This window comes from Moschus berezovskii, chromosome 14 (assembly GCF_049115385.1).
Source record: "Moschus berezovskii isolate FMDL1 chromosome 14, NW_MosBer_1.0, whole genome shotgun sequence".
Lineage (NCBI taxonomy): Eukaryota > Metazoa > Chordata > Mammalia > Artiodactyla > Moschidae > Moschus > Moschus berezovskii.
Window position 1 is genome coordinate 50540356 of NC_142473.1, and position 22182 is coordinate 50562537.

A 22182-nucleotide genomic window follows, 5' to 3' on the forward strand; every position below is an offset into this window, starting at 1 on the left:
GACTCTCCACGACCCCATGAATCACAGCAGGCCAGGCCTCTCTGTCCATCACCAACTCCAGGAGTTCACTCAAACTCATGTCCACAGAGTCGGTGATGCCATCCAACCATCTCATTCTCTGTCGTCCCCTTCTCCTCCCGCCCCCAAACTTTTCCAGCATCAGAGTCTTTTCCAGTGAGTCAACTCATCGCATGAGGTGGCCAAAGTATTGCAGTTTCAGCTTTAGCATCAGTCCTTCCAATGAACACCCAGGATTGATCTCCCTTAGAAAGGACCAGTTGGATCTCCTTGCAGTCCAAGGGACTCTCAAGAGTCTTCTCCAACACCACAGTTCAAAAACATCAATTCTTCGGCGATCAGCTTTCTTCACAGTCCAACTCTCACATCCATACATGACCACGGGAAAAACCATAGCCTTGACTAGATAGACCTTTGTTGGCAAAGTAATGTCTCTGCTTTTTAATATGCTATCTAGGTTGGTCATAACTTTCCTTCCAAGGAGTAAGCGTCTTTTAATTTCATGGCTGCAATCAGCATCTGCAGTGATTTTGGAGCCCCAAAAAATAAAGTCTGACACTGTTTCCACTGTTTTTTCATCTATTTCCCATGAAGTGATGGGACCAGATGCCATGATCTTTGTTTTCTGAATGTTGAGCTTCAAGCCAACCTTTTCACTCTCCTCTTTCACTTTCATCAAGAGGCTTTTGAGTTCCTCTTCACTTTCTGCCATAAGAGTAGTGTCATCTGCATATCTGAGGTTATTGATATTTCTCCCGGCAATCTTGATTCCAGCTTGTGCTTCTTCCAGCCCAGTGTTCCTCATGATGTACTCTGCATATAAGTTAAATAAGCAAGGTGACAATATACAGCCTTGACGTACTAAAAAGTCTCCATGTCAAAAACAAAACAAGCGAAGATAAACAAATAAAAACACCTGTTGGAGTGTCCAGACAGGGGAGTTTCCATGACGGCTGATGTTTGGAAAAAGGAGGAGTGAATATGATGCAAATACATCCAAACCACTACTAGTGTGGGCATTAAACTAGGCTGCTAACATGATCTTTTAAGAAGGTTGTATGCACATGCTCAGTCGCTCAGTCATGTTCAACTCTTTGTGACACCCCAGACCATAGCCCACCAGGCTCCTTTGTCCATTGAAATGTCCAAACAAGAATACTGGAGCAGGTTGCCATTTCCTCCTCCAGGGGATCTTCCTGACCCAGGGATCGAACCCATGTCTCCTGCATCTCCTGCATTGGCAGGCGAATTCTTTACCACTGAGCCACCCGGGGAAACCCTTTTAAGAAAGTAGGTTGGTCTAAAATTTGTACAAAACTCAAGTCCCTGCCCCGATGACTACATCTCATCAGCTGTATGATCCATGCTTAGGCTTCCCAGTTGAAATTTTTGGGGGGACCTTATATTGATTCAATATGGACTCCTCCAAGTCAGAGGTCATGTCTGAAGTTTGCAAAACCTCTCTCCCTATTTAACCCTGTAGTTAATTGGGAAAACAAAGGGTAAATTTTAAATACAATATGATCAAATAACAAATGCTGGAGAGGGTGTGGAGAAAAGAGAACCCTCCTACAATGTTGGGGGGAGTATAAGTGCAGCCACTCTAGAAAACAATATAGAGATTTCTCCAAGAGAGAAAAATTGAATTACCATATGATCCAGCAAGCCCACTCTTGGGCATCTATCTGGACAAAACTACAAGTCAAAAAGATACATGCACCCTTTTGTTCATACCAGCACTATTCACAGTAGCCAAGATGTGGAAATAAAGTAAATGCCCATTAACAGATGAATGGATGAAGATGTGGTATAGGTATATAATGGACTACTACACAGCCATAGAAAAGAGTGAATTAGTAAGTATAATTACAATACTTAATTATGATATAAATAACTATAATTAAATAATTATATATTATATCGATACAGGTACTATATATTTATTGATTTAATTATATACTTGATTTACTATCAATAATTAATTATAATTATCATGTGCTGTGCTTAGTTGCTCAATTGTGTCTGACTCTTTGTGACCCCATGGACTTAATTAATAATTAATGAATTAATTCATTCTTCCTATGTCTGAGTAGTATGGCAGCCCACTCCAGTGTTCTTGCCTGGAGAATCCCAGAGACGGTGGAGCCTGGTGGGCTACCGTCTATGGGGTTGCACAGAGTTGGACACGACTGAAGTGACTTAGCAGCCTTCATCTGTTCATCTGTTAATGGGCATTTAGGTTGCTTCCATATCTTGGCTATTGTGAGTAGTGCTGATATGAACTTGGGGTGCCTGTATCTTTTTGACTTGTAGTTTTGTCCAGATAGGCATCCAGGAGTGCAGTTGCTGGAGCATATGGTAACTCAATTTTCTTTTTTTTTCAAGAACCTCTATACTGTTTTCTATAGTGGCTACACTAACTACAATCCCACCAACAGTGTAGGAAGGTTTTCTTTTCTCCACACCCTCTCCAGCATTTGTTATTTGATCATGTTGTATTTAAAATTTACTCTTTGTTTTCTCAATTAACTACAGTGTTAAATGGGGAGAGGAGTTTTTGAAAACTTGAGACAGGACCTCTGACTTGTGGGCGTCTATACTGAACCAATATAAGGTCCCCAAAAAAGAAAATTTCAACTGGGAAACCCAAGCAAGGACCATATAGCAGGGACAAGGACCTTGAGTTTTGTACAAATTTTAGACCAACTAACCTTCTTAAATGGAGAAGGAAATGGCAACCCACTCCAGTGTTCTTGCCTGGAGAGTCCCAGGGATAGCAGAGCCTGGTGGGCTGCCATCTATGGGGTCGCACAGGGTCGGACACTACTGAAGCGACTTAGCAGCAGCAGCAGCAACCTTCTTAAAATGGTGGTTATAGGAAGATGGGGGCTTCACTGATGGCTCAGATGTTAAGAATCTGCCTGCAATGCAGGAGACTGGGTTTGATCCCTGGGTCAGGAAGATCCCCTGGAGTAGGAAATGGCTACCCATTCCATTATTCTTACCTGGAGAATTCTATGGACAGAGGAGCCTGGTTGAACTACACAGTTCATGGGGTCACAAAGAGTTGAACATGACTGAGTGACTAACACTTTCATTTTTGGAGACATGAATTCAATCCCTGGGTCAGGACGATCCCCTGGAGAAGGGAGGTGGCAAGAACACTGGTATCTTGAAAGATACCACGGACAGAGGAGCATGGTGGGCTACAGTCCAAAGGGTCGCAAAGAGTTGGATATGACTGAGCAGCCAAGCACAGGCACACAACAGGAACATGGATGGAAATAGAGATCATCATACCAAGTGAAGTAAGTCAGAAAGAGAAAGAATACCACAGGATATCACATATTTGTGGAATCTAAACTATAACACAAAGGAACCTACTTACAAAATAGAAACAGACTCACAGACATAGACAACAGACTCCTGGTTGCCAAGGAAGAGGGAAGGAGGAGGAGGGATAGACTAGGAGTTTGGGGTTAGCAAATCAAACCATTACATACAGAATAAATAAACAAGGTCTTACTGTATAGCAGAGGAAGTTATATTCAATATCCTGAGATAAGCCATATATATATATATATAATTGAGTCATTTTGCTATATAGAGAAAATCAATACAACATTGTAAACCAACTATAATTCAATAAAAATAAATAAGTGAATAATTAAATAAATACAGTCTGATACATATAATTACTTCACAGAAAGACAATTTAAAATAACATTTGACAAGTAAAGGTACATTCTTCATTTTTCTATTAAAAGATATACTCTCCACTATGGTGCTTTTGCCATGAATATTTCATTTTTAGCAGAAAACTTCTGACTTTGAGGAGGAATGAATTTTGGTGTCAAGCTATAAGCTCTCCCAAGATGATGAAGTGTGTTCACAGCATATATTTTCGTAGGACCCTCCTCAAGGCCCCCATAACCTCTTTATTCCTCAGACTATAGATGAGGGGGTTCAGGGCTGGGGTGACAATCGTGTAGAAGACAGAGATGATGTTGTCTTGCTTGGGGCTGTGGAGGGAACTGGGCAGAACATACATGAATGTGGCAGCTCCATAGAACATCCCGACCACAGTCAAGTGGGAAGAGCAGGTGACCAGGGCTTTCTGCCTCCCTTCATTTGAGGGCATGTGGAGCACAGTAAGTAGGATTAGCGTGTAGGAGGCAAGGATAGCAACAAGAGGAGGAATCAGGAAGGTCACACCGGTCACATACAACATGAGCTCATATCTAGAGGCATCTTCACAGGCCAACTTCAATAGAGGTGGAATCTCACAGAGTAGGTGGTTGATTTTCCGGGACATGCAGAAAGGGAAGTGCATGGTATACAGGGTATGACATAATGCATTCAAGGAAGCCAGGACCCAGGGTGTGGCCATCATGAGCCAGCAAACCCTCGGCCTCATGAGGACCATGTAGTTCAGAGGATGACAAATGGCCACATACCTGTCATAAGCCATGAAGGCCAGTAGGAGGTCCTCTGCACCACCCACTGTGAGTGCCAGGAACATCTGAAAGGCACAGCCCCCAAAGGAGATGGTATTTTCACTGAGCAGAAAATCTATGATGGCCTTGGGAGTGACAACAGACGTGAAGAGAAGGTCCATGAGAGAGAGTTGCCTCAGCAGGAGGTACATGGGCACGTGGAGCCAGGTATCCATTGTGATGACCAGTAGCAGCAGGCCATTGCTGGTGAGGGCCAGCATGTATAGGACTGATATTGTGGCACAGAGCAGCCCAGGAAACCCACTGTTATTCAGAATCCCCAACAATATGAAGCCACTTCCCAGGGTGGAGTTCCAGTCCTCCATTCTGTGTTGTTACTTTAGTTGCCTAGAATCAAGTAGATTCTTGGTGAATTTTTGTTATGATGGCTCCATAGTTTTGTAACATCAGAGGCCCTATAGGATGACCAATCCAATGGTAACTGATTTTTCTTCTTGATCTCTCAATTTCTGACTCTATATCTTGCTAAAAAGAACCCATCTAGTTGGAGAATAAGCATCACAGTAATAGCTAAACAGTAAGAGGTCACTAGATGAGAATATTATTCAGGATCTAAAACCTAAATATGTATCTCCCCAGAAATATCAAATCACCTCTCTCATAACAATAAAGCAATATTCTGACATTCATGCTTCTGATTTTTCTGGTACTTAGGTTTTAAATATAACGTTTAATCAAACGATTTACCTACCCAGTCAGTGTTCTGCATAGGCCTATTTTGAAAATGTAATCCTAAAACAGGTACAGAAATGTGATTTCAATAAAGCACCTCAATATACTTCCCCAAATAACTTATGTTCACTTTGCTTACAGCATTCAAAACTGTAGTCACAGCCTCATTATAAGAGATAAAGTATGTCCAACTTAGTTCACTGGACCAGGCTTTCACTGTCTATGAGCCTACAAGGGAAGGGATTACAGACTGAGACTAGAGATTGGTGAGTTTGAGGGACTGTCACTATTAGAGGTAAACTTTTAGGATCAATGCCAAAAAAAAGGAGTTTTTTTTTAAACAGGTTATGATAAAATGTCAGCCTGAGATTACTGAGAAATATGATAAAAAATAAGGACCTACTCAAGAAATTCAGATTGTTTGGGGCAGAAGTGGTAAAAGATGTCGGAAGCAAAAGAGTCTGTGTTGTATGTTGTAATCAGGCTCAATAATCCTAGCTTTTCTCTCTTGCACCGTATCCAGATCCCCATTCTCCCTCCTGCAGGGCCAGGGTATCCACACACCACTGAGGAGTCGCAAAGAGGAAGAAGATGAGTTCCTGTTCTGGAAGCTGCTCTTGGGGTGTGGTACCCAATCTGAGGGAGAAAATCAAAGAGACAGGGATCTGAGGATGACAAAAATCAGCCTCATGCATCTTAGGAACTGGGCAGATAAATCTAACTCTGAACATAGGAATCTGTAAGTGAAACACAGTTCTCTGAGTCATTTCCCTCTACGGTGTCACAGATTTGACATCTACTGGTTTCTATTAGTCCCTATGGGGTTTACAGGGTTTTAATGGTAAAAAGGTGTTAGAGCATGTGATAGACCTTTCAGGTGCTTTTTAAAGTTCCTTTGGAGGCATTTATTATAATCTAAGTGTAAACACGTTTATCAGAAGCCAGAAAAAGTACATGGGGTCTGAAGACAGGTCCTGATGCTTCCACCAGGAAGTAGATACCCTGGCCTGGGATGTAACATAGAATCTTCCATCAGTCCTCACTGATTCCTTTTCATGTTCAGTAAACCAAGAATAGAGGGAGTTGGGAAAGTGCTAGAGATCCTAGAAGACAGAGTAGCTGAAGTTCTTAGGTCTGCACTGGACTTCATCTTTCAAGAGATTAATGGTATGGACCTAACAGAAGCAGAAAATATTAAGAAGAGGTGGCAAGAACACACAGAAGAACTGTACAAAAAAAGATCTTCACGACCCAGATAATCATGATGCTGTGATCACTCACCAAGAGCCAGACATCCTGGAATGTGAAGTCAAGTGGACCTTAGAAAGCATCACTACAAACAAAGCTAGTGGAGGTGATAGAATTCCAGTTGAGCTATTTCAAATCTTGAAAGATGATGCTGTGAAAGTGCTACACCCTATATGCCAGCAAATTTGGAAAACTCAGCAGTGGTCACAGGACTGGAAAATGTCAGTTTTCATTCCAATCCCAAAGAAAGGCAATGCCAAAGAATGATCAAACTACCGCACAATTGCACTCATCTCACACACTAGTAAAGTCATGCTCAAAATTCTCAAGCCAGGCTTCAGCAATACATGAACTGTGAACTTCCAGATGTTCAAGCAAGTTTTAGAAAAGGCAGAGGAACCAGAGATCAAGTTACCAACATCCTCTGAATCATGGAAAAAGCAAGAGAGTACCAGGAAAACATCTATTTCTGCTTTATTGACTATGCCAAAGCCTTTGACTGTGTGGATCACAATAAACTGTGGAAACTTCTGAAAGAGATGGGAATACCAGACCACCTGACCTGCCTCTTGAGAAACCTGTATGCAGGTCAGGAAGCAACAGTTAGAACTGGACATGGAACAACAGACTGGTTCCAAATAGGAAAAGGAGTATGTCAAGGTTGTATATTGTCACCCTGCTCATTTAACTTATATGCAGAATACATCATGAGAAACGCTGGGCTGGTAGAAGCACAAACTGGAATCAAGATTGCCAGGAGAAATATCAATCACCTCAGATATGCAGATGACACCACCCTTATGGCAGAAAGTGAAGAGGAACTAAAAAGCCTCTTGATGAAAGTGAAAGAGGAGAGTGAAAAAGTTGGCTGAAAGCTCAACATTCAGAAAACTAAGATCATGGCATCCAGTCCCAATACTTCATGGCAAATAGATGGGGAAACAGTGCTGACTTTATTTTGGGGGGCTCCAAAATCACTGCAGATGGTGATTGCAGCCATGAAATTAAAAGACGCTTACTCCTTGGAAGGAAAGTTATGATCAACCTAGATAGCATATTAAAAAGCAGAGACATTATTTTGCCAACCAAGGTCCGTCTAGTCAAGGCTATGATTTTTCCAGTGATCATGTATGGATGTGAGAGTTGGACTGTGAAGAAAGCTGAGGGCCGAAGAATTGATGCTTTTGAACTGTGGAGCTGGAGAAGACTCTTGAGAGTCCCTTGGACTGCAAGGAGATCCAACCAGTCCATTCTAAAGGAGATCAGTCCTGGGTGTTCACTGGAAGGACTGATGCTAAAGCTGAAACTCCAATACTTTGGCCACCTCACATGAAGGGTTGACTCATTGGAAAAGATTCTGATGCTGGGAGGGATTGGGGCAGGAGGAGACGGGGATGACAGAGGATGAGATGGCTTGATGGCATCACCGACTCAATGGACATGAGTTTGAGTGAACTCCGGGATTTGGTGATGGACAGGGAGGCCTGGCGTGCTGTGATTCATGGGGTCGCAAAGAGTCGGACATGACTGAGTGACTGAACTGAATTGAACTGAACACATCCCTGAAAGTGAGACAATATTCTTATCTCAGGTGGTTGAGAAACCCAGCTGCTTGACCACACAGACTACCCAGGGGATTGTTTGAGGGTCAAGGAAGATCCAGTAGAAAAGGAGAAGGAAGGGGACTTCCATGGTGGTCCAGTGGTTAAGACTCTGCAGGGAGCAAGGTTTCAAGTCCTGGTCTCGGGACCAAGATCCCACATGCTGTACAGTGCAAGAGTTGAATAAATAAAATAAAGTAAAATAAACTTTTTATGAAGAGAAGGAAGATAAGACCTTTCCAGCAGTATTCAATTTGTAAAATTTTTGCTAAATTAGGTTAGAAGTCTGAGGAGTCTGACCAAGAGAAGTATAGGATTCCTGTTCCTTCAGTTTCTCTGCAGATGTGCTCTGGAAATGTGGCACTTACAGATAGAGAGCTAATTGAGTCCTTGGGCCTTGGAAGTTTCTATGAAACAAGAATATGGCTTACCTCTTGTCAAGCCTGTAGAGAATTAGGAGAAACTGCTTCTGTCACACAGCTCCTCAAGCAAGAGGCTCATCTAGCTATGGTGCATTTGTCAGACAAAGTTCATGGGTACTGATGTTACTCTTGCTGGAGCTGGGAGAAAAAATGAAAGCAGTAGAAATCTGGAGGAAGTAGATATTAGAAAGGCTGCTCAAAGGAGACCCAGCAATGACTGATCTCACTGTCCCTGGGGCCAACACTGAGCCAGGGCCTGTCCTGGGGGAGGCTGCTCAGTTTCCTCATCCCATGCTCCCACTCCTCTATTCTGCCCCTGTGTTTAGAGGGACATTACCTAACCTCTCAGCTGAAATGGTCTCCCCTAGAAATGCTGGTCATAGAAACAGGGTGGTAATGAATCCCTTTGGGTCTGTTTCCTGGTCCTGTATCCCTGCACTCTTCTCTCACTAAATGAGCTTGGAGGCCCTGGGTTTCTGTCACCAAAGGGAGGCACTGATGGCCCGTTTCCAAATTACTGACAGAACTGAGCAGGAAGCAAAGGTCCCTTTCATGGTCAGCCAGTCCTCTGCCCCAGATTGAAGATGGGTTTTAAGGCATCTGTGGAATGTTGCTTCTCACCTCCATAACCCTGGCCTATCTTATCATCCTCTTCAGTTCAGTTCAGTTCAGTTCAGTTTTTAAAATAAGAAGCTAAAAGCAGAGGTTAGGTAGCGACAGCACACAGACATCTCAATAGTACTGAGTTTCTGTCCTGTACTCCCACCCTACTCCTTGGAAGGAAAGTGATGACCAACCTAGATAGTATATTAAAAAGCAGAGACATTACATTGCCAACAAAGGTTCATCTAGTCAAAGCTATGGTTTTTCCAGTGGTCATGTATGGATGTGAGAGTTGGATGGTGAAGAAAGATGAGCGCCGAAGAATTGATGCTTTTGAACTGTGGTGCTGGAGAAGACTCTCGAGAGTCCCTTGGACTGCAAGGAGATCTAACCAGTCCATTCTAAAGGAGATCAGTCCTGGGTGTTCACTGGAAGGACTGATGCTAAAGCTGAAACTCCAATACTTTGGCCACCTCATGCGATGAGTTGACTCACTGGAAAAGACTCTGATGCTAGGAGGGATTGGGGGTGGGAGGAGACGGGGATGACAGAGAATGAGATGGCTGGATGGTATCACCGACTCGATGGACATGAGTTTGAGTGAACTCCGGGAGTTGGTGATGGACAGGGAGGCCTGGCATGCTGTGATTCATGGGGTCACAAAGAGTCGGACACGACTGAGCGACTTAACTGAACTGAAGGGATGTTTATAATACAGGAAGCAATAGTGAACACGGAAATTAACTCAATAAATGTGTTGCTAATTTTAACTGACCAATAATAAATACATTTGTATTTCAAAACAGTACAATCGAAATTCTTGACAAAAATCAAAAGATGGCAGGGGAATTTTTCTATTGGTACTTAAAGAAGGCTGTCAAATTAGAATATTAAAAAGCTTCATATATATTTATCTCCAATTATTATTTCCCACATTTTATCATTTTTATTAAGGTACAATTTTCATACAGGAAAGTTCACCATTTTTAGTACATATTTTGCAGGTTTTGACAAATATGTATAGTATATAACGACCACCAAAATCAAGATAGAGACGTTGTATTGACTCCCCATATTCTCTGTTGCCCGTTGGTATTCCTATCCCACCCTCACCCAAACTCTTGCCAACTCTCTGATCTGTTTACTGTTGCTCCTATTTTTGTGTTTCTGCATGTTATATGAATGATTTCAGATGTTTTGAATCTAGCTCCTTTCACTTAACGTAGTATGTTTGAGATTCATCCAAATTCTGCTATTAGTAGTCTGTTACCATTGTTTTGCTGAGCAGTGTTCAGTTGTGTGGGTGTATCATAATTTGTTTATCCATTCACCAGTTAAAGGACATTCATGTTGTTTCCAGTTTCTGTTGTTTGTGGGAAAAGTCATTCTAAATATTCACATATAGGTTTTTGAGTAAATATAAGTTGTTATTCACTTGGGTAAGTACCTTGTAGCAAGCTTGCTCAGTTATGATAAGTGTATTAAGTTGATAAGGAACTGTTTTCCATTGTGACTAATCCATTTTCATTCCCAATTTTATTCTCATTTTTCATTCTGTTAAGCGATTAAATATGGAGTCTTTAAATTCTGATTAAAAGTGAGGAAAAGTGCTTACTTTGGCAGCACATATACTGAAATTGGAGCAATACAGAAAAGATTAGTGTGGCCCCTGTGCAAGGATGACAAAAGATTCATGAAGTGTTCAAAATTTCAATTCTATCATTTATATAACAATGTTGATGGACCTAGAGAATATGATGGACTCTTTTGAAAGAAAAAACACTATGTGCAGATGGGCTGGTAAATGTGGTATTGGAAGATGAGGGAGTCCTATATGACACCTTCTCTTCTCAGTGATGCAAAATCATAAGCTAAGAGTCCAGGGCATTTTTTAAAAGAATAACAGATTTATTAGGGTATGGCAATAGGATACTATGTCCCTGGAATTTAAGACTGAGTATTGCAAGAAGACATTATTTCCAAATCAGTGTATGAGTTACATACAGTTGCAATTAATATACAAATAGGATTTTTTAGACATTTAGCAGATGACTCAAAAGTTCATCAGGAGGAATAAACAGATGATAAAACTTTAAGAAATAGGAGGAAATATGGGAAAGGATACCCCTTATCAAACACAGACACTAGAGAACATACCCAGAAATACTCCCTACTGCTCTATTTCTAAGAAGACAGTTTATAGTCAAGGGATTGTAAATAATAATGAGAAGATCCATGATAGGAGAGAGTTATTAAGGAAGCTAAAAGTAAAATCAGCTATTTAGAAACATATTAACTTAAAGTTTCACCATCCATCATGTATCAAAAAAATTAATTGCAGAGAAACTAAAGTCATTTGTGAGATAATTAAACATATCTAAGAGAAATATGCAAATTTATCTGAATAAAAAATGGGAATTTTAATGGCACAATCGCCTTAAAAATACAAAGGAAAATATGAATATATGAAACTACATAAATACTGTAGCACTTCTCTATCCAACATATTCCACTATATAGCTAGGTAATAAACTAAAAATATATGTTGGAACATGAATAACTGTCAAATTATTGGGGACCTTTGTCTATAAAGAGCTAAAATAAAGAGTTAAAATCAAGTAAGTAATATAAATGAAAACATCTGTTACATTTTCATTGATATGTTTAATAAATTAGCAAAGAGTTCATATGATGAGACAGCCCTAGAAAGAGTACAGTGAGGCAGGCACTCCCACATAATCCTAGCCAGTATGCAAACAGTTTCTAACTTTCTCATAAGCAGTCAGCTCTGGCTCTTTGTAACAAGAATTAAAAAAATTTTTTGCCTATATCCAGTAATTTCACTTCTAGAAATTTCACCTACCATAAAATCATACATTCATGTAAGAAAATTTGGGGGAAAAAATTAAGTGTAAACAAATCCCTAAATACATTATATAGGATTCAAATGATGATACTACATAGTCATTTATATTGATAATTTATCAAGACTATTTATTAGTTATTCATATAACAGCTAGCACATATTAAGCACTATTTGCCAGGCTCTGGTCTAAGTGTGTAATTATCTTATTCAAGTCCCTACAAAACATCATGAGGTTATCATAAATCTTGTTATTATCATCACTTTTCAGATGAGCAAACTGAGACACAAATGGTTCAATTTAATGTTCCCAGATGATAAAGTGACAGCAGAGATTACACTCGGCACTCTGACCCCCTCCCTCCCTCCTCCTCTTCTCTCCACCCCTACACTATAGTGTTCTCTCTTCACAAGGAAGAAGCTTCACCAAATTTTAAATGACAATAAAGCAAGACCTTAACCAACATGTACAGAACTAGTTGGTAAATTGCATGTATGAATAACCGAAAAAAGTGAATGGCAAACTTGAGAGTCCCTTGGACTGCAAGGGGATCCAACCAGTCCATCCTAAAGGAAATCAGGCCTGAATATTCATTGGAAGGACTGATGTTGAAGCTGAAGCTCCAACACCTTGGCCACCTGATAAACCGACTCATTTGAAAAGACCCATGATGCTGGAAAAGATTGACGGCAGGAGGAGAAGGGGATGACAGAGGATGAGATGGTTGGATGGCATCACCGACTTAATGGACATGAGTTTGAGTAAACTCCAGGTGTTGGTGATGGACAGCGAGGCCTGGTGTGCTGCAGTCCATGGGGTCGCAAAGAGTCAGACACGACTGAGCGACTGAACTGAATTGAAACTTTATAGGTGATTTTTGCTTCTTTCTGAATTTTCTGTTTTTATAATGAACTTGGATTATAGTTTCATAGGTTAGCTTTTGCCTTTGCATTATGGTTGATCTTAATAGATTAAGTAATTTAAGATAGTTCTGCAAAAAATATATATTTCTGAATCTTTACAAAGCCCTATCTGCAAAAATAATTCCAATGATGTGAGCAGGAGTACTTTGTCACCTCTTAACAGAATAGACTGAAGTTACCAGATTTGTCCAAAATATTCCCACACTAATAAATAAAATCACAGAAATAAGGCATAATTAAGGTAGATAGAAACTTTTATATATATATATATATAGAGAGAGAATTTATATATATATATCCCTCCTTTCACATGGACACAGAGATATACATATACTCATTTCACAATTGTTTTGATGTTTTGAAAATTTTCTGTACCTATGTAAACTACATGTTTAAAAAATTCAAGCAATATACACAATAGATGTTTCTATGGCTGTATCTCTAACCCTAATTTCATACTGAGGAATTCTACATTCAGTTTTATTGGTTTCTATCTTTTAATTTTAAATTAAATTTTCCCATTTGGATTTTTCCATTATCTCAACAAAAACTCTCCCTTAAAACTGAAGTAGATGCATAGACACAAACTGATTCTTCTTTCCAAATAATTATTTGAACAACAGCTACATAACAGACAAGAACTCCAGTATATCTTCTGAGGATTCTTGTTCCTGCAACAGTCTAAGAATCTTGTTCAAACAAGAGAAGTCTTCCTCTGATTTTAAGAGGCTATTGGAGTTTGCTCAGGCTAAATCTACTGCTATTGATGATCACTGATACATGATATTGATTGAAACTTACTCCCCTACCATGTCTATTTTGTAACTGTATCAGGAATGTCCACAGCATGTATTTTTGTAGGATCCTTCTGAAGGCCCCCATAACCTCTTTATTCCTCAGACTGTAGATGAGGGGGTTTCAGGGCTGGGGTGACAATCGTGTAGAAGACAGAAATAACATTGTCCTGCTTGGGGCTGTGGAGGGAACTGGGAAGAACATACATGAATGTGGTAGCTCCATAGAACATCCCGACCACAGTCAGGTGGGAAGAGCAGGTGACCAGGGCTTTCTGCCTCCCTTCATTTGAGGGCATGTGGAGCACAGTAAGTAGGATTACCGAATAGGAGACAAGTAGGAGAAGACTCTTGAGAGTCCCTTGGACTGCAAGGAGATCAATCCTGGGTGTTCATTGGAAGGACTGATGCTAAAGCTGAAACTCCAATACTTTGGCCACCTCATGCGATGAGTTGACTCACTGGAAAAGAGTCTGATGCTGGGAGGGATTGTGGGTGGGAGGAGACGAGGACGACAGAGAATGAGATGGCTGGATGGCATCAGCGACTCGATGGACATGAGTTTGAGTGAACTCCGGGAGTTGGTGACGGACAGGGAGGCCTGGCATGCTGTGATTCATGGGGTCGCAAAGAGTCGGACACAACAGAGCGACTGAACTGAACTGAACTGAATGGTCGAGTGGTTTCCCCTACTTTCTTCAATTTAAGTCTGAATTTGGCAAAAAGGAGTTCATGATCTGAGCCACAGTCAGCTCCTGGTCTTGCTTTTGCTAACTGGATAGAGCTTCTCCATCTTTGGCTGCAAAGAATATAATCAGTCTGATTTCAGTGTTGACCATCTGGTGATGTCCATGTGTAGAGTCTTCTCTTGTGTTGATGGAAGACAGTGCTTGCTATGACCAGTCCGTTCTCCTGGCAAAACTCTATTAGCCTTTGCCCTGCTTCATTCTGTACTCCAAGGCCAAATTTGCCTCTTACTCCAGGTGTTTCTTAACTTCTTATTTTTGCATTCCAGTCCCCTATAATGAAAGGGGTGTTAGTTCTAGAAGGTCTTGTAGGTCTTCATAGAACCGTTCAACTTCAGCTTCTTCAGCATTACTGGTCCCGGCATAGACTTGGATTACTGTGATACTGAATGGTTTGCCTTGGAAACGAACAGAGATCATTCTGTCGTTTTTGAGATTGCACCCAAGTACTGCATTTTGGACTCTTTTGTTGACTGTGATGGCTACTCCATTTCTTCTAAGGGATTCTTGCCCACAGTAGTAGATGTCATGGTCATCTGAGTTAAATTCACCCATTCCAGTCCATTTTAGCTTGCTGATTCCTATGTCAACATTCACTCTTGCCATCTCCTGTTTGACCACTTCCAATTTGCCTTGATTCATGGAACTAACATTCCAGGTTCCTATGCAATATTGCTCTTTACAGCATCAGACTTTACTTCTGTCACCCATCACATCCACAACTGAGTGTTGTTTTTGCTCTGGCTCTGTCTCTTCATTCTTTCTGGAGTTATTTCTCCACTGATCTCCAGTAGCATATTGGGCACCTACCGACCTGGGGAGTTCACCTTTCAGTGTTCTATCTTTTTGCCTTTTCATACTGTTCATGGGGTTCTCAAGGCAAGAATACTGAAGTGGTTTGCTATTCCCTTCTCCAGTGGGCCACATCTGGTCAGAACTCTCTACCATGATCCATCCGTCTTGAGTGTCCCTACATGGCATGGCTCATAGTTTCATTGAGTTAGACAAAGCTGTGGTCCATGTGATCAGATTGGTTAGTTTCCTGTGATTGTGGTTTTCAGTGTGCCTGCCCTCTGATTGAGAAGGATAAGAGGCTTATGGAAGCTTCCTGATGGGAGAGACTGACTGAGGGGGAGACTGGGTCTTGTTCTGATGGGCGGGGGCATGCTCAGTAAATCTTTAATCCAATTTTCTATTGATGGGTGAGGTTGTTTCCTCTCCCTGTTATTTACCTGGGGCCAAACTGTGATGGAGGTAGTGAAGATAATGGTGACCTCCTTCAAAAAGATCCCATGCATGCCCTGCTACCCTCAGTGCCCCGAACCCTAAAGCAGGCTACTGTCAACCCATGCCTCCGCTAGAGACTCCTGGGCACTCATGGGGGAGTCTGGCTCAGTCTCTTGTGCGGTCACTGCTCCTTTCTCCTGGGTCCTGGTGCCCACAAAGTTCTGCTTGTTCCCTCCAAGAGTCTGTTTCCCCAGTCCTGTGTAAGTTCTGGTGGCTCTATGCTGGGGTTAATGGCTACCTCTTCCAAGAGGGCTTATGGCATACCCAGGTCTGTGGCACCCAGAGCCCCTGCCCCTGCAGCAGTCCACTGCTGGCCTGTCTCCACAGTAGATGGTCAAACCCAGCTCTGGCTCAGTCTCTGTGGGCTCTCTGGGTCCCGGTGCACACAAGGTTTGTTTGAGCCCTCTGGGCATCTCTGGCGGGTATGGGGTTTGATTCTAAATGTGTTTTTGCCCCTCCTACCATCTTGCTGGGGCTTCTCCTTTGCCTTTGGATGTGGGGTATCTTTTCTCAGCCTCTGCTCCAGCGCTGTGCTGTGTAATCACTTCCATTGCATCGTAAGGGCTTCCTTGATAGCTCAGTTGGTAAAGAATTCGCCTGCAATGCAGGAAACCTTGTTTCAATTGCTGGGTTGAGACGATCCACTAGAGAAGGGGTAGGCTACCCACTCCAATATTCTTGGGCTTCCCTTGTGGCTCAGCTGGTGAAGAATCTCCCTGAACTGTAGGAGACCTGTGTTCAATCCCTGGGTTGGGAAGATACCCTGGAGAAGGGAAAGGCCACCCACTCCAGTATTCTGGCCTAGAGAATTCTGTTGACTGTATACTCCATGGGGTCACAAATAGTTGGACACAGCCAGTCCCATCACTTCATGACAAATAGACAGGGAAACAATGGAAACAGTGACAGACTTTATTTTGGGGGGCTCCAATATCACTGCAGATGGTGACTGCAGCCATGAAATTGAAAGATGCTTACTCCTTGGAAGAAAAGTTATAACCAACCTAGACAGCATATTAAAAAGCAGAGACGTTACTTTGCCAACAAAGGTCCATCTAGGCAAAGCTGTGGTTTTACCAGTAGTCATGTATGGATGTGAGAGTTGGACTATAAAGAAAGCTGAAGAATTGATGCTTTTGAACTGTGGTGTTGGACAAGACTCTTGAAAGTCCCTTGGACAGCAAGGAGATCCAATCAGTCCATCCTAAAGAAATCAGTCCTGAATATTCATTGGAAGGACTGATGCTGAAGCTGAAACTCCAATACTTTGGCCACCTGATGCAAAGAATTAACTCATTGGAAAAGACCCTGATTCTGGAAAAGATTGAAGGTGGGAGGAGAAGGGGACCAACAGAGGATGAGATGGTTGGATAGCATCACCAACTCAATGGACATGAGTTTGATCAAGCTCCGGGAGTTGGTGATGGACAGGGAAGCCTGGTGTGCTGCAGTCCACGGGGTCACAAAGAGTCAGACACGACTGAGCAACTGAACTGAACTGACTGAACATTAAATACCTTTTCAAAGCAGATAGGATATAAATAAAAATTTTGAAATTCACAGAAAAAAATCAAGATGACGGGGACTTTTTCTATCGGTACTTAAAGAAGGCTGTACAAACAGAATGTTAAAAACTTTATTCAATTATTTCCTACTTTTTAAATTTTTATTAAGGCACAAATTTTCACCCAATAAAATCTGCCTCTTTTCCTATAGAGTTCTGCAATTTTTGACAAATATATGATAGTATATGTTAAAAGGGAAAATGAAAGTGTTAGTCTCTCAGTCTTGTCCAACTCTTTAAGACCCTTTGGACTGTACCTCACCAGTCTCCTCTGTCCATGGGATTCTCCAGCCAAGAATACTTGAGTAGGTTGGCATGCCCTCCTCCAGGGGATCATCCTGACACAGGAATCAATCCCACATCTCTTGAGTCTTCTGCAGTGCAGGTGGTTTCTTTACCTGCTGAGCTATCAGGGAAGCCCATAATAGAATATAACCACCACCAAAACCAAGATATAAAAGTTGCCTCAACCCCCCAAATTCTCTGGTGCCTTTTGATAATCATCCCATGCTCACCCAAACCCTTGGGAACTCTCTGATCTGTTTACAGTCACTCCTGTTTTTTCCTTACATGTCATATGAATGGTATCAGATACTTTGAGTATCTGATAGCTCCTTTCACTTAGCATAATATGTTTTAGATTCATCCAAATTCTGCCATCTATTAATAGTCTGTTCCCATTTTTTGCTGAGTAACATCCAGTTGTGCGGATGTGTCATAGTTTCTTTATCCATTCACCAGTTAAAGGACATTTGTGTTGCTTCTGGTTATTGTTGTCAGTGGAAAAAGCCATTATAAACATTCATGTATCAGTTTTTGAGTGACTATAAATTGTTATTCACTTGGGTATGTCCCTTGTAGTAAACTTGCTCTGTTGTGAGGTATGTGTTTAATTTGATTAAAAACTGTCCATATGTTTTCTGTAGTGACTGAACCTAAATTCTCATTTTGCATTTTTAAGCTATAAAATATGGGTTTTTTAAATTAAAAATGAAGCATATATTGCCTGAAGTTTTAAATTTCATGTCTTCCTAATTAGTATTTAAAGATAAAAAGAAGAGCTCTGGGGAATGAGCAGGATTATTTATGCAAGTAAAGAAGAAGTTGCAATTCAAGACAGAAAGTCATACAGGGACACACACACATACACACACTCAGGACTGGAGACTGAAAACCTTAATGATAGTTAAATCCTGTCTAGTTAGCAATTCTGGAAATATTTACAATTATTTAAAATTTTTATGAGATACGTGGACTATAAAGATCTATTGTATCTCCTATGGAATATAGGTTTTAATCTCTAAGCCCTTTGAGGCTCATTGGTAATCACAGGTAATGATTCTAAAATTCACATTTTACAATTTTATAAAATATATAAACTATTATTTCTTTGTCAGAACAGATGAGAGATATACCTCTGTCACTGTCGACACACACAACTACAATGTGGTATGGAGGGGAGGTGTTCCTGGCTGTGGAGGGGAGCTTGATTACAGTGACATGAATCATGAATGGTAGAAAAGGACCAGAAGGTATAGGTACGGTGAAGTCTTTTAAGACGATTTTCTCTGAGGAATGGGGTAGTACTAGACTAGTACTAGAGACACCCTCTACCGCTATACTTACAAGAAGAAAATATATAGTCAAGCAATTGTAAATAATAATAACAAACACAAAATAAGTAAAGATTATTAGGAATGCTAACAGGAAAATCAGCTATTTAGAAAACAACTAACTTAAAGTTTCACTATCCATAATGTATTTAAATAATATCAGAGAGATTAAAGTTTATTAAGCAAATCTAAAGATTTATGGCAATATTATCTGAATTAAAAATGGTAATTGTAAGGGTACTGTTGCCTATAAAATACAAAGGAAAAATTGAATCTATGAAATTTTATAAATGTTGTAACACTTCTCTATCCAACATATCTTACTACATATGTAATAAACTGAAAATAAGTGTTGCCACGTATATAACTGCCTAATTGTCTAGGACCTTAGTCTATATAGGGCTATAGAAAAACCATGAGATTAAAACAAAATAAATATTATAAGTGAAAACACCTGTTACTTTTTGTTTATGTGCTTAATAAATTATCAAAGGGAGTTTATATAAGACAGCATGGGAAAAAGTACAATGAGGCAGAGACTCACAAAATGCTAGCCAGCACTCAAAAGGTCCCTAACTTTCTCATGAACAGTTAGCTCTTTAAAATAAGAATTTCAAATAGTTTCTTTGCTTATATTCCATTATTCACACTTCAAGAATTTGACCTCACATAAAATATACCTTTACATAAAAAAATTTGAAGGGACAAAATTAAACGTAAGGAAATCCTTAAACACATTATATAAAGGATTCGTATGATGCTATTATGTAGTCATTTGAAATGAAGTTTTATCAAGACTATTTACTAGGCATTCATATAACAGTTAGCATGGTTTAAGAACTATTTGCGAGGCACAGGTCTAAGTGCATTATCATGTTATTCAGTTCAGTCAGTTCAGTTCAGTAGCTCAGTCATGTCCAACTCTTTGCAACCCCATGAATCACAGCAAGCCAGGCCTCCCTGTCCATCACCAACTCCCAGAGTTCACTCAAACTCATGTCCATCGAGTCGGTGATACCATCCAGCCATCTCATTCTCTGTCGTCCCCGTCTCCTCTCACCCCCAATCCCTCCCAGCATCAAACTCTTTTACAGTGAGTCAACTTGTCACATGAGGTGGCCAAAGTATTGGAGTTTCAGCTTTAGCATCAAGTCACCCTAAAACATGAGATCATCATGAGTCTTATTATTCTCACTGCTTTTCAGAGGAACAAAGTGAGAAACGAATGGTTTAATTTGTGTTCAAAGATACACAGATGATACATGGTGAGCAGAGATTAACCTCAGCACTCTGGCCACCTACCTCCCTAAGCCACCTAGCCCTAAACTATAATGTCCTCTCTTCAAAGGAAGAAACTTCAAATTTCAAGCAGCAAAAAAGCAAAACTTCAGCCAGAATGTACATAGTTATTCAGTAAGCTGCATATAGATAAGCAAAAAATGAATAGAAAATCTTATAGATTTTTGCTTCTTTCTCAGTTTCTGAATTTTCTGTTTTTATAATGAACTTGGACTAGTTCCATAGATTATTAGCTTTTATATTATCATTGATCTTAATACACTAAGTAATTTAAGACAGCTTCTGAAAAGAAAATATTTCTGAGTTTTAAAAAAACACTACCTCTCAAAATAATTTCAATTAGGTGAGCCAGGAAAGTTTGCAGTTTTTGTTATAAATATTTCCACACAGGTAAATCAAATGATACAAATAAAGCATATCTAAATTAGCAGAAAGTGAATTATATATGATAGCTTTCCTTTCCTGTGGACACAGACAAAGACATATACTCACCACGCAATTGTTCTGATGTTTCAATACAGGTCTACATGTACATAAATCACATTTTTAAAAACTCAAGCAAAATACACAACACATGACTCACACTGCTATTATATTTCCAATGCTCACTTGAAATCTGGGAACTTCCACATTCTGTTTTACTCATCTCTGTACTTTAATTTTCATTTGTGGTATAAAAATGACCCATCAGCCTTTCCCACTCTCTCAACATAAGTATTTGTACAAATGTACACAAATCGATTATTCTACCCAAATTGTTTGAACAACCATCTACCTAATAAACAAGAAACCCAATATGTCTTATGAGGCTACTTCTCTCTACAATTGTCTAAAACTCCAATGAGAGCAGCTCTCCTCTGATTTAAGAGGCTATTGGAGTTTGATCAGACTTCTATAAGCTACCATTATCACAGGCACATGATACTTAGTTCCCTGTCATGTCTACTTGGCAACTCTGTCAGGAGTGTGTCCACAGCATATATTTTCCCAGGATTCTCCTTAAGGCCCCCATGACCTCTTTATTCCTCAGACTATAGATGAGGGGGTTCAGGGCTGGGGTGACAATCGTGTAGAAGACAGAGATGATGTTGTCTTGCTTGGGGCTGTGGAGGGAACTGGGCAGAACATACATGAATGTGGCAGCTCCATAGAACATCCCGACCACAGTCAAGTGGGAAGAGCAGGTGACCAGGGCTTTCTGCCTCCCTTCATTTGAGGGCATGTGGAGCACAGTAAGTAGGATTAGCGTGTAGGAGGCAAGGATAGCAACAAGAGGAGGAATCAGGAAGGTCACACCCATTACATATACCATGAGTTCATATCTGGAAGTATCTGCACAGGCCAACTTCAACAGAGGTGGAATCTCACAGAGCAGGTGGCTGATCTCACGGGCTTTGCAAAAGGGATAGTGCATGGTATACACAGTATATACAAGGGCACTAAGGGATGCCAAAGTCCAGGATGTGGCCACCATGAGCCAGCAAACCCTCGGCCTCATGAGGATCATGTAGTTCAGAGGATGACAAATGGCCACATACCTGTCATAGGCCATGAAGGCCAGTAGCAGGTCCTCTGCACCACCCAGTGTCAGTGCCAGGAACATCTGAAGGGCACAACCCACAAAGGAAATGGTGTTTTCACTGAGCAGAAAATCCATGAAGGCCTTGGGGGTAACAACAGACGTGAAGAGGAGGTCCATGAGAGAGAGCTGCCCGAGCAGGAGGTACATGGGCACGTGGAGCCGGGCATCCATTGTGATGGCCAGGAGCAGAAGGCCATTGCTGGTGAGGGCCAGTATGTACAGGACGGTGATTGTAGCGCAGATCAGCTCAGGAGACCCACTGTCATTCAGAATCCCCATCAATGTGAAGCCACTTCCCAGGGTGGAGTTCCAGTGCACCATTCTGTGTGGTTTCTTTAGTTGCCTAGAACCAAGTAGATTCTAGGTGAATTTTTGTTAAGATGGTTGCAACATTTTGTAACATCAGAGGCCCCATAGAATGACCAATAT

At 40.8% G+C, this 22182-nt stretch overlaps 2 protein-coding genes and 1 non-coding gene across 5 annotated transcripts in view; 1 reads left to right on the forward strand and 2 right to left on the reverse strand.

Moving 5' to 3' along the window:
• Nucleotides 1-3808: 3808 nt before the first annotated feature.
• On the reverse strand, nucleotides 3809-5303 carry LOC129554571 (olfactory receptor 2AG1-like). The gene has a single exon (XM_055423473.2). The coding sequence runs from the start codon at nucleotides 4838-4840 to the stop codon at nucleotides 3908-3910; it is 933 nt and encodes a 310-aa protein (XP_055279448.2). The 5' UTR covers nucleotides 4841-5303; the 3' UTR covers nucleotides 3809-3907.
• A 4540-nt stretch (nucleotides 5304-9843) lies between these two features.
• LOC129554569 (olfactory receptor 2AG1) overlaps nucleotides 9844-22182 on the reverse strand; it is a 38447-nt gene continuing 26108 nt past the window's right edge. For all 3 annotated transcript variants that reach the window (XM_055423471.2, XM_055423469.2, XM_088843114.1), the window contains one exon: nucleotides 9844-22096. In XM_055423471.2, coding sequence (XP_055279446.2) covers nucleotides 21130-22096 — 967 coding nt within the window. In that variant the 3' untranslated portion in view covers nucleotides 9844-21129. The remainder of the gene's footprint in view (nucleotides 22097-22182) is intronic.
• LOC129554961 (U6 spliceosomal RNA) lies at nucleotides 10689-10794 on the forward strand. The gene has a single exon (XR_008685684.2). It is a non-coding gene; the product is annotated as a U6 spliceosomal RNA (small nuclear RNA).

Bases quoted from the DNA above. Each gene is read 5' to 3' on its own strand.
- LOC129554571 (XM_055423473.2), bottom strand. From the start codon at position 4,840: ATGGAGGACTGGAACTCCACCCTGGGAAGTGGCTTCATATTGTTGGGG.